The 18950-nt window shown below is 45.8% G+C and overlaps 1 protein-coding gene across 1 annotated transcript; it reads right to left on the reverse strand.

The window, feature by feature from the left end:
- Positions 1-4943: 4943 nt before the first annotated feature.
- CKMT2 (creatine kinase, mitochondrial 2) lies at positions 4944-18237 on the reverse strand. Its single transcript, XM_026035903.1, has 9 exons — positions 18069-18237; positions 16718-16916; positions 15758-15853; positions 14755-14976; positions 12154-12239; positions 9969-10092; positions 8067-8201; positions 7608-7733; positions 4944-5163 (listed from the first exon to the last, which is right to left on the reverse strand). The coding sequence occupies exons 1-9, from the start codon at positions 18218-18220 to the stop codon at positions 5044-5046; spliced, it is 1260 nt and encodes a 419-aa protein (XP_025891688.1). The 5' UTR covers positions 18221-18237; the 3' UTR covers positions 4944-5043.
- Between the last annotated feature and the right edge of the window lie 713 nt (positions 18238-18950).

Below are 18950 nucleotides of genomic sequence, written 5' to 3' on the forward strand. Positions count from 1 at the left end.
CCGGGCACGGCCCGGGCACGGGGCAAGGGGCACGGCGCCTCATCCTCCCGCAGAGGGGAGCTGAGCGGCGCAGCGGCGCTTCCTTACGAGCACGACCTTGGCCCCGCCGTTCCGTTTAAATCCGTTTAAATGACGTTGGTCTGTCGCTGCACTACAAACACTTTCCCCTACCCCCGGGAGGCCGCCGCGGGGCCCCGCGCTCCTCTCCGCTGGCAGCCGCAGCGGGCGCCTCACCGGGCACAGCCCCGGGCTGTAATTCCTGACAGAATCCTGCCCTCGAAGCCTTTCCCAAGCTCCACAACGCAAATGAAGACATTTACACTTACTGAAGTAACTGAAGTAAACGTTCAGTACTCATTACTGAAGTAAACGTTCAGTTTAGAAAGTTTGGACTTACAGAATGTTAGACGTATAGAACATTAGACGTATAGAAGTCCCTGCATAGCCATGAAGTAGACGTTTATAGACACAGCAAGAATTGCTTCTCGATTCAATCTCCTGTAATTTCAGCATTTCACTAGATTGCCATTACTTTTTTCCCTTGGCAGATAAGAGGTGATGTTATAAAAGCTGCTGGACACCATTTTTCCCCCTTTATTATTTATCTTTATGTCTTTCTAGAGAAATTACCGTGTGTATTTTACTCCTTTTCCGGGGCTCTGTGCCCACTAGAGGGAGGTGTGCGCAAAGAGGACATGGACTTTGCTGTTAAACACCATGACTGCCATCAGGCAGCAACACAGATTCAGAAATAATTAGCAGCAGATCAGACGGGCAGCACGAGTGCTGCATGGGCATGAGCTGGTGTTTTAGGAAGAGCCATTTACCCACTGTGCGTGTGTCGCAGCCGCGGCTGCTTTGGAAAGTTTGACCGCTGACTTTGCTCCTGTTCTGACTGCGAGTGTAACCCATAAAGCCCCAAAGAGAAGGGATGTCTGCTGAAGAAGCCCCASCGGTACCGATTGTGCTTGTGTGGGTTTTGCCTGTGATCTCTGGAGAGCGAACCATGCTTGTCATGGCCTCAGGATGACATTTTTCTAGTTGTTTTTATTTTGATTTAAGCCTGGGTGGAGAAAGCAACAGGTAAATCCTGTTGCTGCCTAAATTGCTGTAGCTGCAATATTCTGAGGACTCCTGTATGACGACTGATTGTTTTATTTACTTATTTTAGTTCCAAACTGAGCAGGTTACTGATGCTTTTTGGCTTTCCTGGCTGTCCCTGGCGGTCGGTGACATGCTCCGTATTCGGTGCCTCCCATGGACGGATCTTGCTGTCAGTGCTGGGATGCCGAGCGCGCGGGCAGGCAGTTCGCCCGGCCACGGCCTGTGTTCGCTCCACCAGCTCATGGGCCCCGTGACTCTAATTCCTCAAGGCATTTAAATGAGTGCTTAAATGTGTTGCTAGGTCAACCCACACGTTTGAAGGTTTATTTTTAGGTAAGTAAGTGCTTAAATGCCTGGATGAACCGAGGCCTTTAATGGCTAGCCTGCAGTTGGCTAGTTGGTTACTTTATACCGTGAACATACTCTGCCCTCTAATATTGCTTTATCCAAATGAAAAATTGGAAGGCATCATTCAGGTGAAGAGGATTATTAGACACACACAGTCATAAATAGAATTTCCCTTGTTATTTTTGATAGCTCCCTGTTAAGGAAACATTGTTGTTTTGTAGGATAACTTTTTTTTTCAGAAACATATAGGAGAAAACTATATGGCTTTAAACTTAAATAGGAGTGCTCCTTATCTAGTCACTTAATATCAAATAAAGTTTTATTTCTACAGCTGTTGGGGTCCTGTGTGCACACAGAGCGCCTCATCCTCTGCAATCCACGGGCGCCTGTTTGCATGCAATGCACTTGTTCTTCTGCAGTACTGGCTGTGTTTTAAATAAAGCCAGTGATAGAAAAAGAAGATAGCGAATCTAAAACATCGAGCAGAAGTAGCTCCATAGGTATCCGTTCCTGGGCATGCTAAGCACTGAGAGCTMAGCGTGCTGCTTCTGATGGTTACATAGGACTGTGTTGTCTGATTTCTGTCCACCGAGGAGATACGGGCACCTCACTCCTGCAGAGGAAAGTCGAGGTGCCTGCACTCTTGCGTGTCCCTGCTGTCATTTGCAAGCAGTGATCATGGCCTGGCAGCAAATATCTCAGTGCCCAAAGGCGCCTGGAAAACTGGCTCCTGTTTTGGAAGGCTCCTGTTTGGCTTCAGTTGCAATGAGGCACCTGGGTACATCTTCAAGGTTTGCAGAACTGGAAATTTGTTGTTGCTTTCTTCAATGGTTTGGCTTGAGAAGGCCTTGGGGCTTTGAGGAGGGAAATCCATCCTTGTAGTCAGTCAAAACAGAGGCACAGCTTGAATATGTACAACATATACAATCCATATGTATGTGCATGTGTGTGTGTGTGTGCTTGTATAGGTATATATGTATACACATAAGTGTATGCTTTATAATACAGGCATACATTTGGTGATAGATTTAGCTACCTATCAAGCCTCAACAACAGAGAGGCCTTTGAGACTTAAAGACACATATATTAACTGTTTCAAGCTGGGGTCGTTGCTCATGTCCGGAGGAGCTCAGCTCTCCCTGGTAACTGCATGCATCCCAGTGGTGCCAAATGGGCAACTGCGACAGAAACCTGTCRCAAAGAGCGGAGTTACAAGAAGCCCTGCTCGGCAGGAATGAAATCTGGACCGATAAGACAGAAAACCTGTGGACACTGCCATGTATCACAAAGGAGCGTGAACCAGTGCAAGAAATAAGCTAAACTCCGCTGACAGCGGAGGGCATGTGTTTGTCTAGGAAACCCTTGGAAAAACTGGGTGAGGTCACAGAAAAAGAGATAGGTGAGCAAAATTCATTTATTACCCAGCTTTACCRATAATCTTATTATTGTAATGTACTTTTCCACTAAAAACGCAATCTTTGGTATAATTTCTTCTGAGAGAATTAAAAATGGTGCCAGTGAGCAGCAAGGCCCCGTGCAAGGGAGGGCCGTGTGTTGCGGGAAGCGGCGCCTTAATGGGATTTTGCACTGCACCTACTGCACGTCAGCGCGTGTCGCGTTTTCAGGCAGCTCTGCAGGCAAAAGAAATGGCTGCTTAAAGTCCTTAATCTTTTAATTAGGCCTTAAGCTGAAAGTAAACTGTGAAAGGAATTACAGTAGAAAAAGATGAATAGTAATTATTTGGCAGGTCTTAGATTACAGTCTGACAAATCATATTAGTCAAATAATTCTGCATATAAATATTAGCTGTAATCCATTCCCTGTGCCATCTGCTGCCTTTTTGGATAATATTTCCGCAGAAGAATGACATCAGGTCTGCCCACATGTGTGTTAGTGTTGTAAGAGTGAGAGTTTCGTGAGCTTTTAAGTCAGTTCCTGCTAGGTCAGCRCATGATTTTAGGTGTGTCAGGAGGGAAATCCATTACCAGTGTCAAAGCTGCAGACTTGCTGGTTAAGCTTTTAAGACAGACTTCAGAAAATAAGTCAGTTCTGTGCACCTGGTGCCCCAGTCATAAAGTCCTGGTTACAGGGAACCCTCCTGGTGACGGATGGGTTTTGCTGGTGACGGATGGGTTTTGCTTGTAAGTATYACACAGAGTGAGAAAGACCACAACRGTGAGGCRTGGAAGTGGCAAGAAAGAAGCCCTTATAAAACAACCCATATAAAAGAGAATATTTCAGTTGTGAAGGACGCACTTGGGCACCAGCAGTGCAGGGAARGGTGCAGCTTAGTAGTGGCAGATGAGTAGATGGTAGATTAGAGACAGGTACCTGAGCCTGGGCAGGTTTGTGGCTCCCTGCCCCGGAGAGCACGGGAAGGTCAGAGCAGTTCTCTGGCTTCTTGTCTCATCCGCATCTTCCTGGGTAGGCAGCAATAAGATGCCCTCTATTTTTCACTGAATAAACCCTCAGCTTTACCTCGTTAGTCATGTGCTCCAGCCTCTGTCCATCTTGGTGGCCCTGCACAGGACCTGCTCCAGTTTGTCACTGTCTTTCCTCTACTGGGGAGCCCCAAACTGGCTGCAGGACTCTGGATGTGGACTTGCAAGTGCCATGTAGAGGGGAACAAGCACTTCCCTCCATCTGGCTGCACTTGTGTGCCATACAGCCCAGCACAGCCACGCGGCTGACTCACGCTCAACTTGCTGTCCACCACGACGCTCAAGTCCCTGCAGAGCTGCCTACTGGCCAGATGTCCACAAGCCCGTGCTGCTGCATGGGATTACTCCAACCCAAGTTGCATTTGCCCTTGAACTTCCTAAGTTTTCAGTCAGTGCTATTCTACAGTCCCTCTGAAGAGCTGCCTTGCTCATGAACTGCTCCCTGCCACTTAGCACCATCAGTGGACCTGCTGGGGGTGTAAGGCACCCCATCACCCAGGTCATTAATGAAGATGTTAAAGCAGGATCATCACCTCCAGCAGTGACCTCCAAGGAGTCCTAGTGGTAAGTGGCTGCCAGCCAGGGGTGTAATGCAGCCCGTCTTCCAGGTTGGTAATAAAGCTGTTGAAACAGCAACACCAGCTCCAAGACGGAGCATGTTGCACATGGAATGAGACCATGTGCAACTGTCTGCTCTAATTTACTGCTGTCCTTACCATGCCTACCATGAATGTCAGAGACAAAATGAGCATTTTCAGCACCTGCCCGTCACGCTGCCAGACTTCCCCGCCGGGGCAGTCACTGGAGAGAAGTGGTTCTGTSAATGACAGGCAGGTGATCATAGCAGCCTGTAGAAATATGGCCTATGGAATTATTATTTAAATAATATCTCTCAATCACCAGCCAAGAAAGGTAAAGAGGGATTGGATGGAAGCAGAAAAGGGAAGCAATCCTCATAAAAGAGTGTATGGAGGCAGGTGGGCACATCCTACACACTGCACTGGTTTCTTGCCAGTGTAACCAGGTATCTAAAGAGACACTGGGTTATCAGGTAGTGTTTTATTACACAAGATATTTATACAGAGATATACAGAGGTGCCTTTCTGTTAGAAGGGCAGCAGTATTTACCCTCGGTTATCAGCCATCAGGGTCACTTCCTGCCAAACTGAGGCAACGGAGGTGGAATTTTGATGTCTTGACCTCTTTCCAATTTCTTCTCACAGTCAACTAGATAATTGACCCCATCAATGACAATCTGAACCAGCTCCACCTGCAACAAGAGCAACAGAWATAGGACAGGTTCAGCTAACACTGCTAACAGGGGAAGACAACGCCGGCACGCGTGGCAAGGGCAGTGCTAGGACCAGGGGCAAGGAAGGTGTCATCCTTKAGACCACACAGGCACCCACCCAGTGCAAGGCCGCAGTAATTCTAGCTCAGGCTAAGCTTCACTGAGTTCAGCTTTCAGTTAGGCTCAAAGGGCTTTGAGAAGACCAGACTCCCTCACAGTGCACGCACTGCCCCTGCAGATGAGCATCCCCCACCACTGCAATTAGACTTTTGCAGGGAAAAAATGTTCTGCTGGTTGTGGCAGGGGTGGCAGTTTCGGAGATGTTGTTTCATTGAGCCCAGGATCCCTGTTCCTGAAGTAGGATTCATCCTAATCCTGTGCTGGCTTTCTCCGCTGCCCAGGGCCCCAAGGAGCATGAGCTGGCTGGTCCTCAGGAGAGCTCCTGGGCAGGCAGGGACACAAGGACTCCAGGGGACACTTCACAGTTGCCAGCCACCCATAGCACTGATTTGTTTCTTTTCATGAAATGGTTCATTGGGAACCTTTAAGGACTCGCTTGTTAAAATTGAATTCAGAAAGTAAATCCTGTTGTCTCTTTATTATGATGGAGTGATTTTCAGAGGATTAGTTTTTACTACAAAGCAATTCAGTGGATTAGCAATTTATTGTGTTTTTATAAACCAGAGGTCTGAATTTGCAGCCTCCAGGAGAAAAGAAATGCCATATTAATTGCACATTGACCAGTTACTGAAACAAAGCAAAAATACTAACAGTTTTATCTTGCACCTTTAGGAACATAATTCATTTCTACAAACATATTTAGCACATAGTGGGATTTCTATTATATTATCCTATAACAAAACATTTCTGTACTCTTAAATTTATCTTGTCTTATTTAGATTCAGAGATCTTCACAGTAGGGGTTCTATCTTATTGGCTCAGCTCTTCATGTCTTTACTATATGAGGTACTGCTGACAGCGGAAATCTTCATATAAGCAAAAATTCATAGGTTCAAGCCATCTGCCAGTACATCTTGTAGCAATTAATCACGCTGTGTAATCCTTTTAAATTATTAGTGTTATCTTAGTATAAAGCACGCATGGTGGTGTTTCCGTTGTGGATAAATGACTTGGTTGCATACTTTTTTTTGCAGATAATACAAGTTAATAGCTTCTCACTCCTATATGTTTAAGGACAGAGTATAAGATGGCTACCTACTTGTGAGGATAGGCCCCAAACTCCAGAACTGGATGTCTCCAACGCCCTGTCCGCACCCCCTTAGCTGTGAGGACAGACGTTTAAGAGCACATCCAGGTAACACAGCGCACGCGAGCCGCACGCGCTGTGCCGGAGATGGGAAGCGCGAGGCGGCCGCCTCGGCGCGTTGCTCCGGGAGGGCCTTAAATCCTGCCTGGACRCAGCCCTGCGCCCCCGGCTCCGGGTGTCCCTGCAGGAGCAGGGCRGTGGGACTGGATGRGCTCTRSAGRTCCCCTCCGACCTCAGCCATCCTGTGACCCGGCTGGACTCCATGCTGGGCAGCAGCAGCAGGGCCAGACGGCAGCCATGCCGGAGCGCTGAGGGCCGGGGCCGCCGAGGGCCGGGGCTCTGTCCTCGGGGTGGATATTCCCAAAGCCGGTGCTCTGCTTTGCTCTGGGGTTAGCTTGCAGTGAGGTCCCAGGGGAATGGAAGCTTTGCTGCTAAGCAAGCAGGCGGCCCCTCAAGGCCTCACACGTGCAGGGTGGCAGCCGAGACCAAACCCTGTTAAAGGAGACCGGGGAGCAGAAGTCCTCAGCAGACACTGATCCCACTGGGACCTGCCCAACAGGCCTTAGTGGAGGGCTTAGAGCACCCACATAGCAAGGAAAAGGCTTGTTTGACAGAAGATTTCAATCTACATTTCCTACTTACTAGCTGAGTGCTAGAAGTGCTGGCCTTACATAGTCTTGCAAGGTTAATTTTTATCTCACTTCTTGCTATGGCCATGGGTGAACTTTTCTCCCAGGGAGGAGGTTTCTCCCCCATCCTCGAGTGGATTCGCTGGTGGGAGCTCTTCTGCTCTGTAAAATGCTAGAACTGGAAGGAGGCCCGCCAGGCGAGCAGCCTCTCCATCAGGCYTTGGGGGCATTTCCACTATTTCTGACCCAGAACTTTGGCACTCAAATGGAAATAGCTTCCGGAGAAGTGATCAGGTCTAACCCTCCTCAYCTCAGCGTGCAGCTCCGCAGGCAGGGCCCAGGGGTGACACTTCATGTCTTTGCATTGCTGGACAGGCTTCCTTTGGGGCAGAGCCACCAGAGGCAAAAACTGCCCTAGCTCTGCTGAAGGCCGCGGTGTGAGTAAAATCAGTGACCCCCAAATGCAGAGACACTGACTCACACAAGTACAGATCTGTGGTGTTTAAAAGCAAAAAAGAACAGGTTACCTCTGATCGACCCATGCGGTCCAGGTTGGAGATATCATAGACGTCGGCCACAGCTGCYGTGTCCACGCCACCAGTGCCGCGCTTCTGCAGCCGCAAGTTCTCCAGGATTTTGGGAAACCTGGGATCCTAGCAGAAGGAAGAGTTGCCCTACTTATTGTGCTGCCTCCTTTTAATGCCATTACCCATGACTTTACAGAATCCCCCAAAAGACAGGCAGAGATAGATGGTGTGTGTTTGGATCACAGCCTGTCTTGGTGGCTGCCTGCTGAGCAGAGTCATTTCCATAACAAATACAATAATTTGCAGAACAAAAGTATGTTCCATTAGTCGTGCATTATCYCTTGCTGTTGCACATCCCGCCAAGGTGCGATCACTGCAAGCTGTCGTTTTTCATTTATTCCCTTATAAATCAGATGAAGGGCTGACTTATGTCACTAGCCTTTGCAATGACTTATGTACCTTGCTAAGCTTTGGCAGCTTAACGTGCACTCCGGCGCGTAAACCTGTTCCCAGGTTGGAAGGACAAGTCAGAACATAGCCAAGGCGCTCGTTCCACATGAACTCCCAGCCTCGCTCTTTAATTAATCTTTCAACCTGTGAAGGTAAAGAAAAAAAGAGAGAAAGGAGAAAGACAGCGATGCATACAAATGTCTCATCCTCTGACATTTGTTTGTAGCTGAAATTCTTTCCACCTTGTATTTATGTTCATGATGAATGCCACTGGCAGCAAAGGAGGTGCATTAATATAACCCTGAGCAGAGTCTGGCTGGGATCTCATGCAAATCTTGGTGCTTATCAGGCACCAAGGTCCCCAGGGAATATTACAAGGACTCCTCCTCATTTGCTTGCTCCCACTGGCTTGCAGACTCTGTCAYTTTGTCACAACTCTCCCTGTCATGATGGTTTTGTATTGCCCTAGCCCAGGGAGCCATATTTTTACATAAGAATTACTTATCTAGGCTATAAATTAGTTTCCAGCCTTGGTGTGKGGGGGGTGATGTTGCAAAGCACAAGCTGCCAAGCCTCAAACACTGCAGAGCAAACGCAAGGCGCTGAAGTGCAGTTTCCTATAATTTCTGTGATTCCTAAATGCCTACGTTTAACAGCCCTGCTTCCAGGGCAAGATGACCTATATAATGATTTTCATTAGTACATCTACAGTCCAATTAGCAAGGGAGACCGAAGTCATTATCCACAGGAACATCATAAAGGTCAATTGACCTCTGAATAAGCYGCTATTCTCTCCCCTCAGCAGCACATCCCAGCCCTGCTTCTGTGATCCCACTACTGACTCCATTCAGAACAGTCACTGCCAGAAGAGAGTCAGATACTTATTCAGATACTCAGGCCTGCTGCAATTTAGGAAATACTTATATTTTGCAGAAAGATATGAAACAAAGGGCGATTTTAACATCATTCATGTAGTCTGCAAGGACACCAGAATTATTAATGGTAAGCAACTGGATCTGACTTCCTGCTGTGAGGCATTTGCTGTGGACAGTTCCTGGGGCTCCCTGACCGCTTCTCCCGGTCAGGGTCTGTGCATCCAGTTTTGCTGGACATGACCTAACCCCATAGCAGAGGAAAACCCGGGAAAACATCCGCAAGCCCTGTCGCTTATGCTGCAATCCTGTGTGCTGCTCAGTGTTACGGGCATCCCTGAGAAGTGTAAAGGACACCAGGAACCACTTGGTGCCAAAGAAGTAACCAGTAGGTGCCTTTGTATTTCCATGCTCCAAAACCCACTACTTGCTCAAACCTCCTAAGGAAGGCTCCAAAGTTGTCGTCTTCTGGTTCCAAATCCACACTCAGAGATGGTGGTTCCCTGCTCTGTCCACTTGGCCTCCTTCTAAGAGCCTTCTTTCCTTTATGAATAGTGGGAGCAGAGTAAGGAGCCCTACCTCCCAGTCCTTAGGATTTTAATCCTTTAGGATTTTAAGGGCAGCCAGGGAGGCCATCCTCCCTCCTGAGTCCTGCAGCCCTCAGCAACGTCCACTGCACTGTCAGAATCAGGGATTACCACCAACAGGCTGGGCTTCCAAAATAAAATGCTTTACTTATGAATTTCCACAGCCTGCAGACACAAGGTGGCAAGGAAGGGATACTTCTTTAGTCAGCCAGTGCTGAAGATGGCAATATAAAAGCTACAAAGACATTTAATCTATTTTTGCCCCACCGTTCTGCTAACAATTTGCCCTTGTTTCCTTCTTTAATTGCCATTAACATAGGTTGGCATTTGGACTGGTGTCCCTTGATTTTGCTGCTCCTGGAGATGTCAATTCAGGGCTAACTAGAGTGAGCAGTGGTGACAAGAACCCAGCAATAAACAAAACGGGAATAAAAACGTCATTGATTTAGTACCTCTTTTAAACCACGGCAAAATCTTTCAAAAACCCGCTTCATGTTGCCTCCCTTTTCCATGGATATCACCCTGGTGTGGTCCTCTTCATTAATCCAGATAAGAAACGTCTTGTCGTTGTTGTGCCTGGTCAAGAGAAAAACATGGGGCTTTAAAGCACAAGATAAGCCCTGAAAAATAATTCCCAGTGTCATTAGTTTTATCGCAGCCTTTCAGGCCTGTGGAGACATGAAGCACTGCACAATAACACTGCTGCGCGGGGTTAGGGGTGCGAGCGGCGCCAACCCCCATGCCAGGGGAATTAGGCAAGGTTTGCAGGCCCCAGCGGCTAGAGGGGCTGGCTCAGATCACACCATGCTGCCCTGATCCTGATCCTGAGCTGGGAGGGAACCCGACTGGACACTGCCAGGAAGAGGCAAGTTGGGCATCTTTTTTTCCTAAGAAAATGGTGCAGCTAGAAGAAAACCTCCCGCTTAGGCATTGGGGGGACGTGGCCATCTACTACCAGCATTCTCTTGGGAATCGCTTTGCACCTCTGGGGAGCATGGCCCTGCCATGTCCCGTCAAATCCCACGTCTCAGGAGAACAGCTACGTGTTGCTTTGGGACAGCAAAGACGCTGCTGCTTTGTCAATCAAGATAAAAATGCCTGGAGAGCAGTTAGCCCCTCCTGCTTCCAACCGATCAGGCAAGGCTTGGTTTATGAAGTGCTAGGTCAGACCTGAGGTCACTTTTCCTCGCTTTTCTCCTTTTTTCCTGTCTTTTACAGCAGTCTTGCTACTGAATGTAGGAAGTGATTGATAAGATTAGACTTGYTCATACAAACAGCAGAATATTACCAACCTCAAAACACATCAAACCCAGGAGTTTAAGTTTACCTGACTTCCAGCTTGTCCTTTACTGCAACTCCCTTTTCACAGCTGGAGTTTGTGGGTGTAAAGCTGGACAGATGCCATATCCTACAGCCCAACATCAGAGCGACAGGGAGGTCCGGCCACCTCCTCTTCACTCACATACAGATATTCAGGGCAGGATTTTCCAAAGAGATTGATGTTGGCCTGACCCAGCACCTGCAATGAGCTARGGTCTACATCAGTGCCTTGCAATAGTGGCCCTCTTTTCCTATGAAGCAGGTGGGGATGGTTGGGCAGAGTCTAACAAGGGCACAAGCAAAACAAGCCAAAGACAGATCTATTTTATTCGGGAGTTCCCTTGATAGCATTTGCACTGCTGGCACTTTCTCTGTTTGACTGGAGAGTCAATGAAAGGGATTCATCAGATTCCTCATCTTTTTCTGGAACAAGTCTCTTTCTCAGATTAAAATGGGCCCCACGGAGCTAACCTGAAGCTCACTGAAATAAAAACTCCTCACAGATTTCCTTCTCATCAGGCTCCCCGGTGCCTCTTCACTGCTGGGTTTAGCTCATMCCAGCAATGCTGCTGCTGAATGCACTGCTTGAATTCCAGATTGTTTTCCACATAAAGACCCATTCTCTCTGGCAGCCCTCATTCCACGCGGGGCTGGAGGATTTCTCAGAATCCCTATTCACCGGTTTTCCAGAGTTACGGCATCTGGAAGTGCCAGGAAATAGGCCAGGATGGATGCAGGTGCTGCTCTCTGCACGGCTGCCTCCACTAAGCGATGAGTGTGCTCTTTATTCAGAAGTTTATTCCAAAAGAAAGGATTCCTTGCAATTCAGGTACCTAAAATAACATCCTGTTCTTAGAAAATGAGGAGAGGAGGAAGGAATATACAGTGTAGTATCCTGCAACTGTATTGCCAATGATCCCCAGCTAGCAGCATTGCTACAGCCCAGCTTCAGACTGCACTTCTAGCCTCTGCCCAGCTTATTTCATGGTGGTCAATGGCTCTTTCCCCAAATCAAATTTTTATCTAGAAATTGAAAGAAAAAGTGATAAAAAGCCAAGGAAGCAGTCGTGCTTATGATGCTGCTCTGTGTTGCTGCCATTAATGATGACTTCTATGAATATAAAGGTGTTACCTGCAGCATTATTCATTGTTGGATTTTCCTTTTTTTAAAAAAATTMATCAAGAGCATTAAAAACACAAACAACAGAGCATGCTGTGAGTACCAGGACAGAGCGACTGCAGGGTTAGGGCAAGCAAGGAGACTTGTAAAACAATCTTCAAAGCATGACACAAGCGTCTGCATGTCACACAACATACCAGATTCCTCTGGCATCTGGCCAGTCACGTGCCATCCCTGCACATGTTAGCAAAGGGGACACGGGCTTATCAAAGAGAAAGTGATCCTAGACACCAAAAGGGGCCGGGGAGAGAGAAAGRGGAAACAAAACAAAGGCCATGTTTATTCAGGGAGCAATATAGCACTTACTTACACACTTAATGGGAAGGTCATTGATACACAAGTGAACTGCACAGGACACATTGTGAATGTGGGTCCTTCCTGATTGAAAACTAAAACCAGGGTGTTTGCAAATGTGGGAAAGAAACAGAGGAAGTGACCTAGGGACCACATATATGCAGCAAAGGGGACTCCGTGGAGATACAGGGCACTATAACCAGAGCTATGTAGCTGCACACCAATTAATTGCAAGGAGGGAGAAGGCAACGAGTCTTTAAAGACAGCAAAATAACTGATTTGAGTTCTGAAAGGCGATTTCTCCAGGATAGAGATTTGGCAATTTATTTTGAGTAAGAAAGCACAGTAGGAATTAAAACAGTGCTTGACCTTTTGAAATCACAGGCTTATTCAGTTCCTCCTCAGAAATTTTATTTCTGATTTATCAAACATAGCATTTGGTGTGCTAGAGACTTGCCATGTGCCAAATAATTTATTTTTCTTTTCTTAACTGAACTGTTTTTTCTCCAAGAAAATAAGTATTTCCTTTTCATGTCTGTGCTGAAAAACTACTAGTTCTTAAATCTTCAAATACTGTCATATCAAATATTGTGTTTTTTTTTTATTTTTTGTTTCTCTTTTCTAGGGTTTAATTGAGAGTTGGGAGGCAAGCTATGCAATATAAATATGGGAATGGTGGAGAAGCTGGTAAGCTTTACCTTTTTTTTTTTTTTTTTTTTTTTYCCCYCACTGGAAGATTTTAGGCCTTCATCTTCAAATGGCCTGTTTTGGGCATGATGCAGCCAGAACACCAACCATACAGGGCACAAGCAATAGAGTTCTCTCTGCTCATCCCAGAACACAGTATGTGTGTCCATCAGTTTGCTCCACTACATTAATGAGTGAGAGAAAAGTATCTCCTTGCACAAGCAATCAGGTGAACAGTAGCTTTCCTTGTAAGCCCGTGACCCAAATCCACAAAGCACTGAAAGGCTCCTGTGTTGAATGACTCYGTGGTTGGATGCCATTCAGGTCTCACTGATTTGATCTCACCATGATCAAACGGGGCTCATTAAAACTTGGCAGAAAGCCTGACACCTTTGAGACTCAAGATCCTAAAATACTGAAGGAAGGAAGTAATGGTATGAGATAAAGGTGGAATCTGAGGTTACAATGTCCTGACAATTATAAATTTGCATTATTATGGAAGCAAACAAATAAGACAAGATAAAWTGCTGAATCAATGAATGCTGTTTCACTTTCCAAATAAGTTAACCTGTAAATCATGAAGGAATTATATTCTTGGCAGTCCTATTTTGATCTGTGCTCCTTGAACAGCTCTCTACTGCTGAAAAAAGGCAATAAAAAAAAACCTAGAACAGGTAATCAATGACTTATCAATAAATATATTACTAAAGACGTTCAATGAAAATGTTACTGACCTTACATAAATTCTTAACTCCTGGTTAATCCAGGCTGTGACACCTAGTTGAAGGGTTATAAATAGTTATGTTACTTCATCAGCTCCCTTTTTGGTTGATGTCATAGATTATTGCGCYGTGAATACAGGTAACAGGGTACAGCCACTCCTCTGGGTAATTACGATGCGTATTCAAGGTTTGTTTTTTCTTAAACAATCTTCTAGACTTTTGTAATTTTTAAAGTCTCAATATGAATCCCTGTTATGGATTTTCAAGACGGTTGACTGTTGTCCATTTTTATCAGAAAAGCACTTGGAAACTTTGATATCTCAAGCATCTCTCTGTAGGAACTGAACAGTGAGATGCTCTGACAAAATCCATGTCTCCTTGTGTTCCCATCTGTGTGACGATGGAAACTATTGTTACAGGCCTGAGCCTTCAAGTCCTTACATACACATTACAGGGCTGGTAAAAGGTGGCCTGGTTGCAGTTTGCTACAGTCACGTTSGAGAATTAGAATTAATGTACTTGTGACTTAGAAGACATTATGGCCCCCTCCAAAACACACAAACAGAAAAACAATCACCAGAACAGCCTAGAAGACAGTTAACAGATAATAGTTATCATAGTGTAATATTAGTTTAAATGGTTATTCTTATGGAAAATGAGAATCTCTATACAAGGAAATAATTTAAAGAGTCCTGAATTGACCTTATTATTTGGCCAAAGAGGAAGCACYGGCTATATACATATTTGATTCAACACAAATCAAATGTACCTGAATACATTTGATCTGACATACTACCTGAATACAGCACCACATTTTGGACCTGCAAAGTATGTGTTTAGGCAAAGTATTTAGTCCAAGTACTATCCCTGGACACTTTATCACTGTAACAAAAATACTGTCAGGCCATTGACTATTGGGCTAACRCTGTAATTATCCTTCTTAGCTACCCAGAAAATCATGTGCAGCAAAGAAAGACAAAGATGAAAAGAAACGCGAGCCAGTGAAGATGGTGCCGGTATTGGAGCTGTACTTACATCAATGAGCTGCTGCTGCTCCTTCTCAGTCATAGTGGTCAAGCTGTAGTACTTTCCCGAGAGGTCTCCTTTGAGGCCAGCCAGGGCGGTGACCACCACGTTCTCCACCTCGCGCCGCTCGGCCCTGCTGCAGGCCGGGGGAAGGCTGAGGCCCCGGATGCTGCGCCCGGTGCGAACCCGCGACGAGAGCACGTAGCGCTCGTCGAACTGGCCCTGGGTGATCTGAAGGAGGAACGTTCCTGTGTCACACATGGCGCCCCGTGGCGTGCCCCGTGTTTGAAAAGCTCATCACACACAACAAAGGGTATCCTCCTCTCCAGGGAGCATGACCTCTCCTAGATATCACAAATACTCAGACTGCTAAGAACACCTCCGAGTTTCAGATACAGAGCTTTTTTAGAAACTCCAAGATTATTGCACAGACTCAGTGTGGTGAAGTTACCACTGATCCTTCTTAGCTCCCACGTGGAAGATGATTAAAGAATCTGAGCGGCCTTTGGACACTTGGATATGGGCAGAGGCACAAGGACAAATTGGAAGATCTTTTGCAAGAGGGAAGACTAAGCTGATGCTAAACTACGCTGCGGTTGAACTGTGAAGGCAATCAACTTTTGCATGAAGTCATGGTGGATCTGAACACATTCACTAAAAGCAGTCAGGTGAAGGAAGCCCAGACAAGAGGGGAAATTAGAAGGGGAAATAAAGGCTATGTAGATGCTGGGCTGGGTCCGCCCTTCAGTGGATGCTGAAAACCTTGGCAGCATAGCAAACCTAAACTAATCCAACAAACACTCTTGCAAAAAGTTAGGACAGAATAGGTGTCATTTTATTTAGGTGTATACTCTTAGGATATAACATTTTAGTTATTGTGGTATCCTGATTTCTTTAGCCCTAAAATTATTTCCTTTGGAGTTTTACTGGGGGGAAAATACAATTACAGACAATATCACTATTGTGAGAAGCAGCACTGAATGTTTATTTTCTTTTTTTATTTGAATCCTACCTTGGATGCATCCAGGTCTGTATGATGCTTCATTGTGCGTGGGTCATAGCCATTATGTCTTGCTTTAATGACAGGGTCAAAGATCTCAGCAAACACCTAGGGAGTCAAGAGAATCTAGGAAGAGTACAGAATATCCACACCTTCATGTGCCAGCTTCAGCTACAGGAGAAACCCCTCGGCGCTGGTTCCTGGATGACCACCSTAAAGGGGCTTTGCCAGTGCTGACAGAAAGGAGTATTTATGAGAATGCACAGGTCTTGGGCAGTCCTCCTCCAGAAACTGGCACCAGGAATTCATTCAGCAGTGGTTCCTCATCCTCACACAAAAAAGAACGTGCAGCTTCACCTTGATTTAGTTACAYGCTTACTCCAGTTATGCCAGGTACTGGCTGTGGCAGCACCCAGATTAGATTTCAGGATGTATTAGCAACCAGGATACACACTCAGAGTCACCCGGCAGCTTGTGCCCTGGTTTTGGGTCATGGAGGGTACTCATGTCTTCCCTGCCCTTGGGCASTGGTGCTAGAGCCATGCAGCACTGGTGTGTCAGTACCCACCGCAATCACCATCACTGCTGTACAGCAAAAGCTGTGGCAGAGCCCTTCGAAGCAGTTACCATGTCCAAATTAGCAAACTAAATCAGATTTGCATAGGGCTGTTTTTGCATAGGGCTGCTTTGCTACTCATTAGCAGGAAGGCCGGCAGCTCCTGGCGGCAGCTGCAGCATTGCTCCCGAGCAGCCACGTTTCATTAACTTGGATTGCAGCAGAGAGGGCACTTTTAGTGACGCCTCATATTCACTCTGTTTTCCACTGTGGAAGAACAGTCAAATCCTCATAAAAAGGAAACATTATTTTATGCACTTGACCTGCCCATAATAGATCTTTGGGATATGCTTTATTTTAGGGATGTATATCTTACTGAGAATTGGCATTCCTCTGGCATCTGGCAAACAGCTTACCTCATAGGATTCCTCATCACCTGCAACCATGCCCACAGTCTTAATGAAAGGGTGGCCGGGATTATCGACGCCGGTCTGGATACACTGGTCCAGGGTGTAGCCGTTGGGAGTCATCTTATCCCTTAGTCTAGCATAAATTGCCGGTGTGAGGCACTCTGCCATGCAGTTGTTATGCTTGCGGAGATCCGGGTAGTCTGCACTGAAGAGGAAGAAAACCACAAGCCCTTAACATCGTATCTGGAAGCAGTAACTTTGCTAACTCATGAACCTATCAAAGTGACCGGGATGTGGAGTACGTCAATTGGATTAAAGGTGTAATTGAGATTTGGAAGGGGAGAAACGCTCAAATCCCTCCCCACTGCACCAATGGGCAGCTGTACTAACAGACGAGAGCAGCCTTCTCTTACTTGGGGCAGCCAGGAAAATGAATCCCAATGAGCTTCAAAGTTTAAAAACTAAAAAAGCTCTAACTTCATTCTGTTCACTGATTGCTATTAGCTGGGAATCTAGCTGTTCAACAATATTTGTGATTCTTTCAATAGTTTTATTGTTTACAGAGAGCTGCACAGTACAATAACCAGGGGCAGTGAAGAAGTTATGCTCYAGTAAGGTATTTTTGCAAGTGAGTCAGATCACGTTTACCTTTTTGGTAATACTTTGCTTCAGGCACCAACCTATTATTTCTGTAAAAATTTATTTTAACTAAGATACTACTTTAAATAAATAAATAAAGTCTTTCAGGGCCTGGTCCACATCGTTTCTCAGTCCACATTGTTTCTCACAAATACAGTCAGCAAAGTCAACCTACACATGAGAAGGTCTGTATTTACCTCCTAATCATCAACCAACCAGTCTGCAATAGAATTAGGTATGTTTCAAGTACAGGAGTTATATAAGAGACTTCCCTAAACCTTGCATAATGGAAACACTTTCATATAGGTCCTAACAATAAAATCTATAAAGCCAGCCAGTCTCGTAGGTGCTGCAAAGCATTCAAGAACTGATGAGATAAAATAAGTGCTAATTTGATGCTTTGTCTAAAATGTGAAACATTTTTTAGGCTTGCTATTATTTGGCAGTGTTTCTGTGAGAGTGTTGACATTATCCCACATCCCTACACTCTGGTCTCAAAGGCCATTGCTGGTGCTATCTAAACTTGCTTTTCAATAAATGATGCTGTTTTTCAGGTYGTGGAGCAACACGGCTCCAGACCCACAGCTGGCAGGTTTGTGGGAAGGAGCAGGTACTGGGCAGCTTTAATGGAACCCTGTCCTGCCCYAGTGAGCTAAATACCCTGCCTAGCTCAGCTGACCAGCCCTTCGCTCCGCCGACCAAGCTCCCGAGCGCTCACCTTGGAGGGAAGAGCTTCCGTTTTTCATGTATGGCAGCTTTAACATTTTGCTGGTTGAGGAGGTAGCCCGTGGTTAGGGCCCCCGTGCCCGCAGCCGCAAGGAGCGCRGCGGCTCCGCGGCCGGCCAGGAGACGACCGAAGACGCTGGCCATTCCTCGTGGAGGATGCGAGGTCTGCAAGAGAAGACAGCCTGCTGTCAACACAAACTCACCTCTAACTGCGGGCCTGTAAAAGAAACAACAACCAATAATAATTCCTATTATTGGTCTGTACAGAAAATGTTTTGGAAAAATAAAAAAAAAAAATCAATTACCATTGCTAGTGGTGAAAATCAAGTGATTTGTAGTGCTGCATTGAGCACATAATTCCGATCCCAGCAGGCAGAATATTTTAATTCTTTTGATGATTTAGGGCCATAATTAGCATGCTAATCATGCTAATAAAACATCCTTTAGCCTTAGCTTGCTTCATAGCAACCATACAATACACAGAGATAGCTTTTCAGCAACCAAAATGGTACAAATCCAGGGGAAAAAAAAAAAGAAGATGGACAAAAATATTCAAAATAATTGCTAATAGGAAGAGAGACTGAAATCTTGTGATGGTTTGAGTCTGATTAAAGTATTTTGCAATACAATCAGACAACATCAACTGTACGTTATAAGGTTTTGTGGCAAGGGGTGGGATAAAGCAACCTGCAGACTCTTAAGTTTTAGGCAAATATTTTTATTGAAAATGCTTCCAGGCAACKTGGGTGTAAGTGCTGTCCAGTCAAAAGACAGTCATTGTCCAGAAGAATGGACAGCAGAAGTGCTGTCCAGTCATTATGTGTCTGGAAGTAACAGTAGGTCATTCTCTTCAGTGCTAGCAACCTATTCTTCA

Source organism: Nothoprocta perdicaria, unplaced genomic scaffold (assembly GCF_003342845.1).
Source record: "Nothoprocta perdicaria isolate Ctin4 unplaced genomic scaffold, notPer1 scaffold_1, whole genome shotgun sequence".
Taxonomy (NCBI): Eukaryota; Metazoa; Chordata; class Aves; order Tinamiformes; family Tinamidae; genus Nothoprocta; species Nothoprocta perdicaria.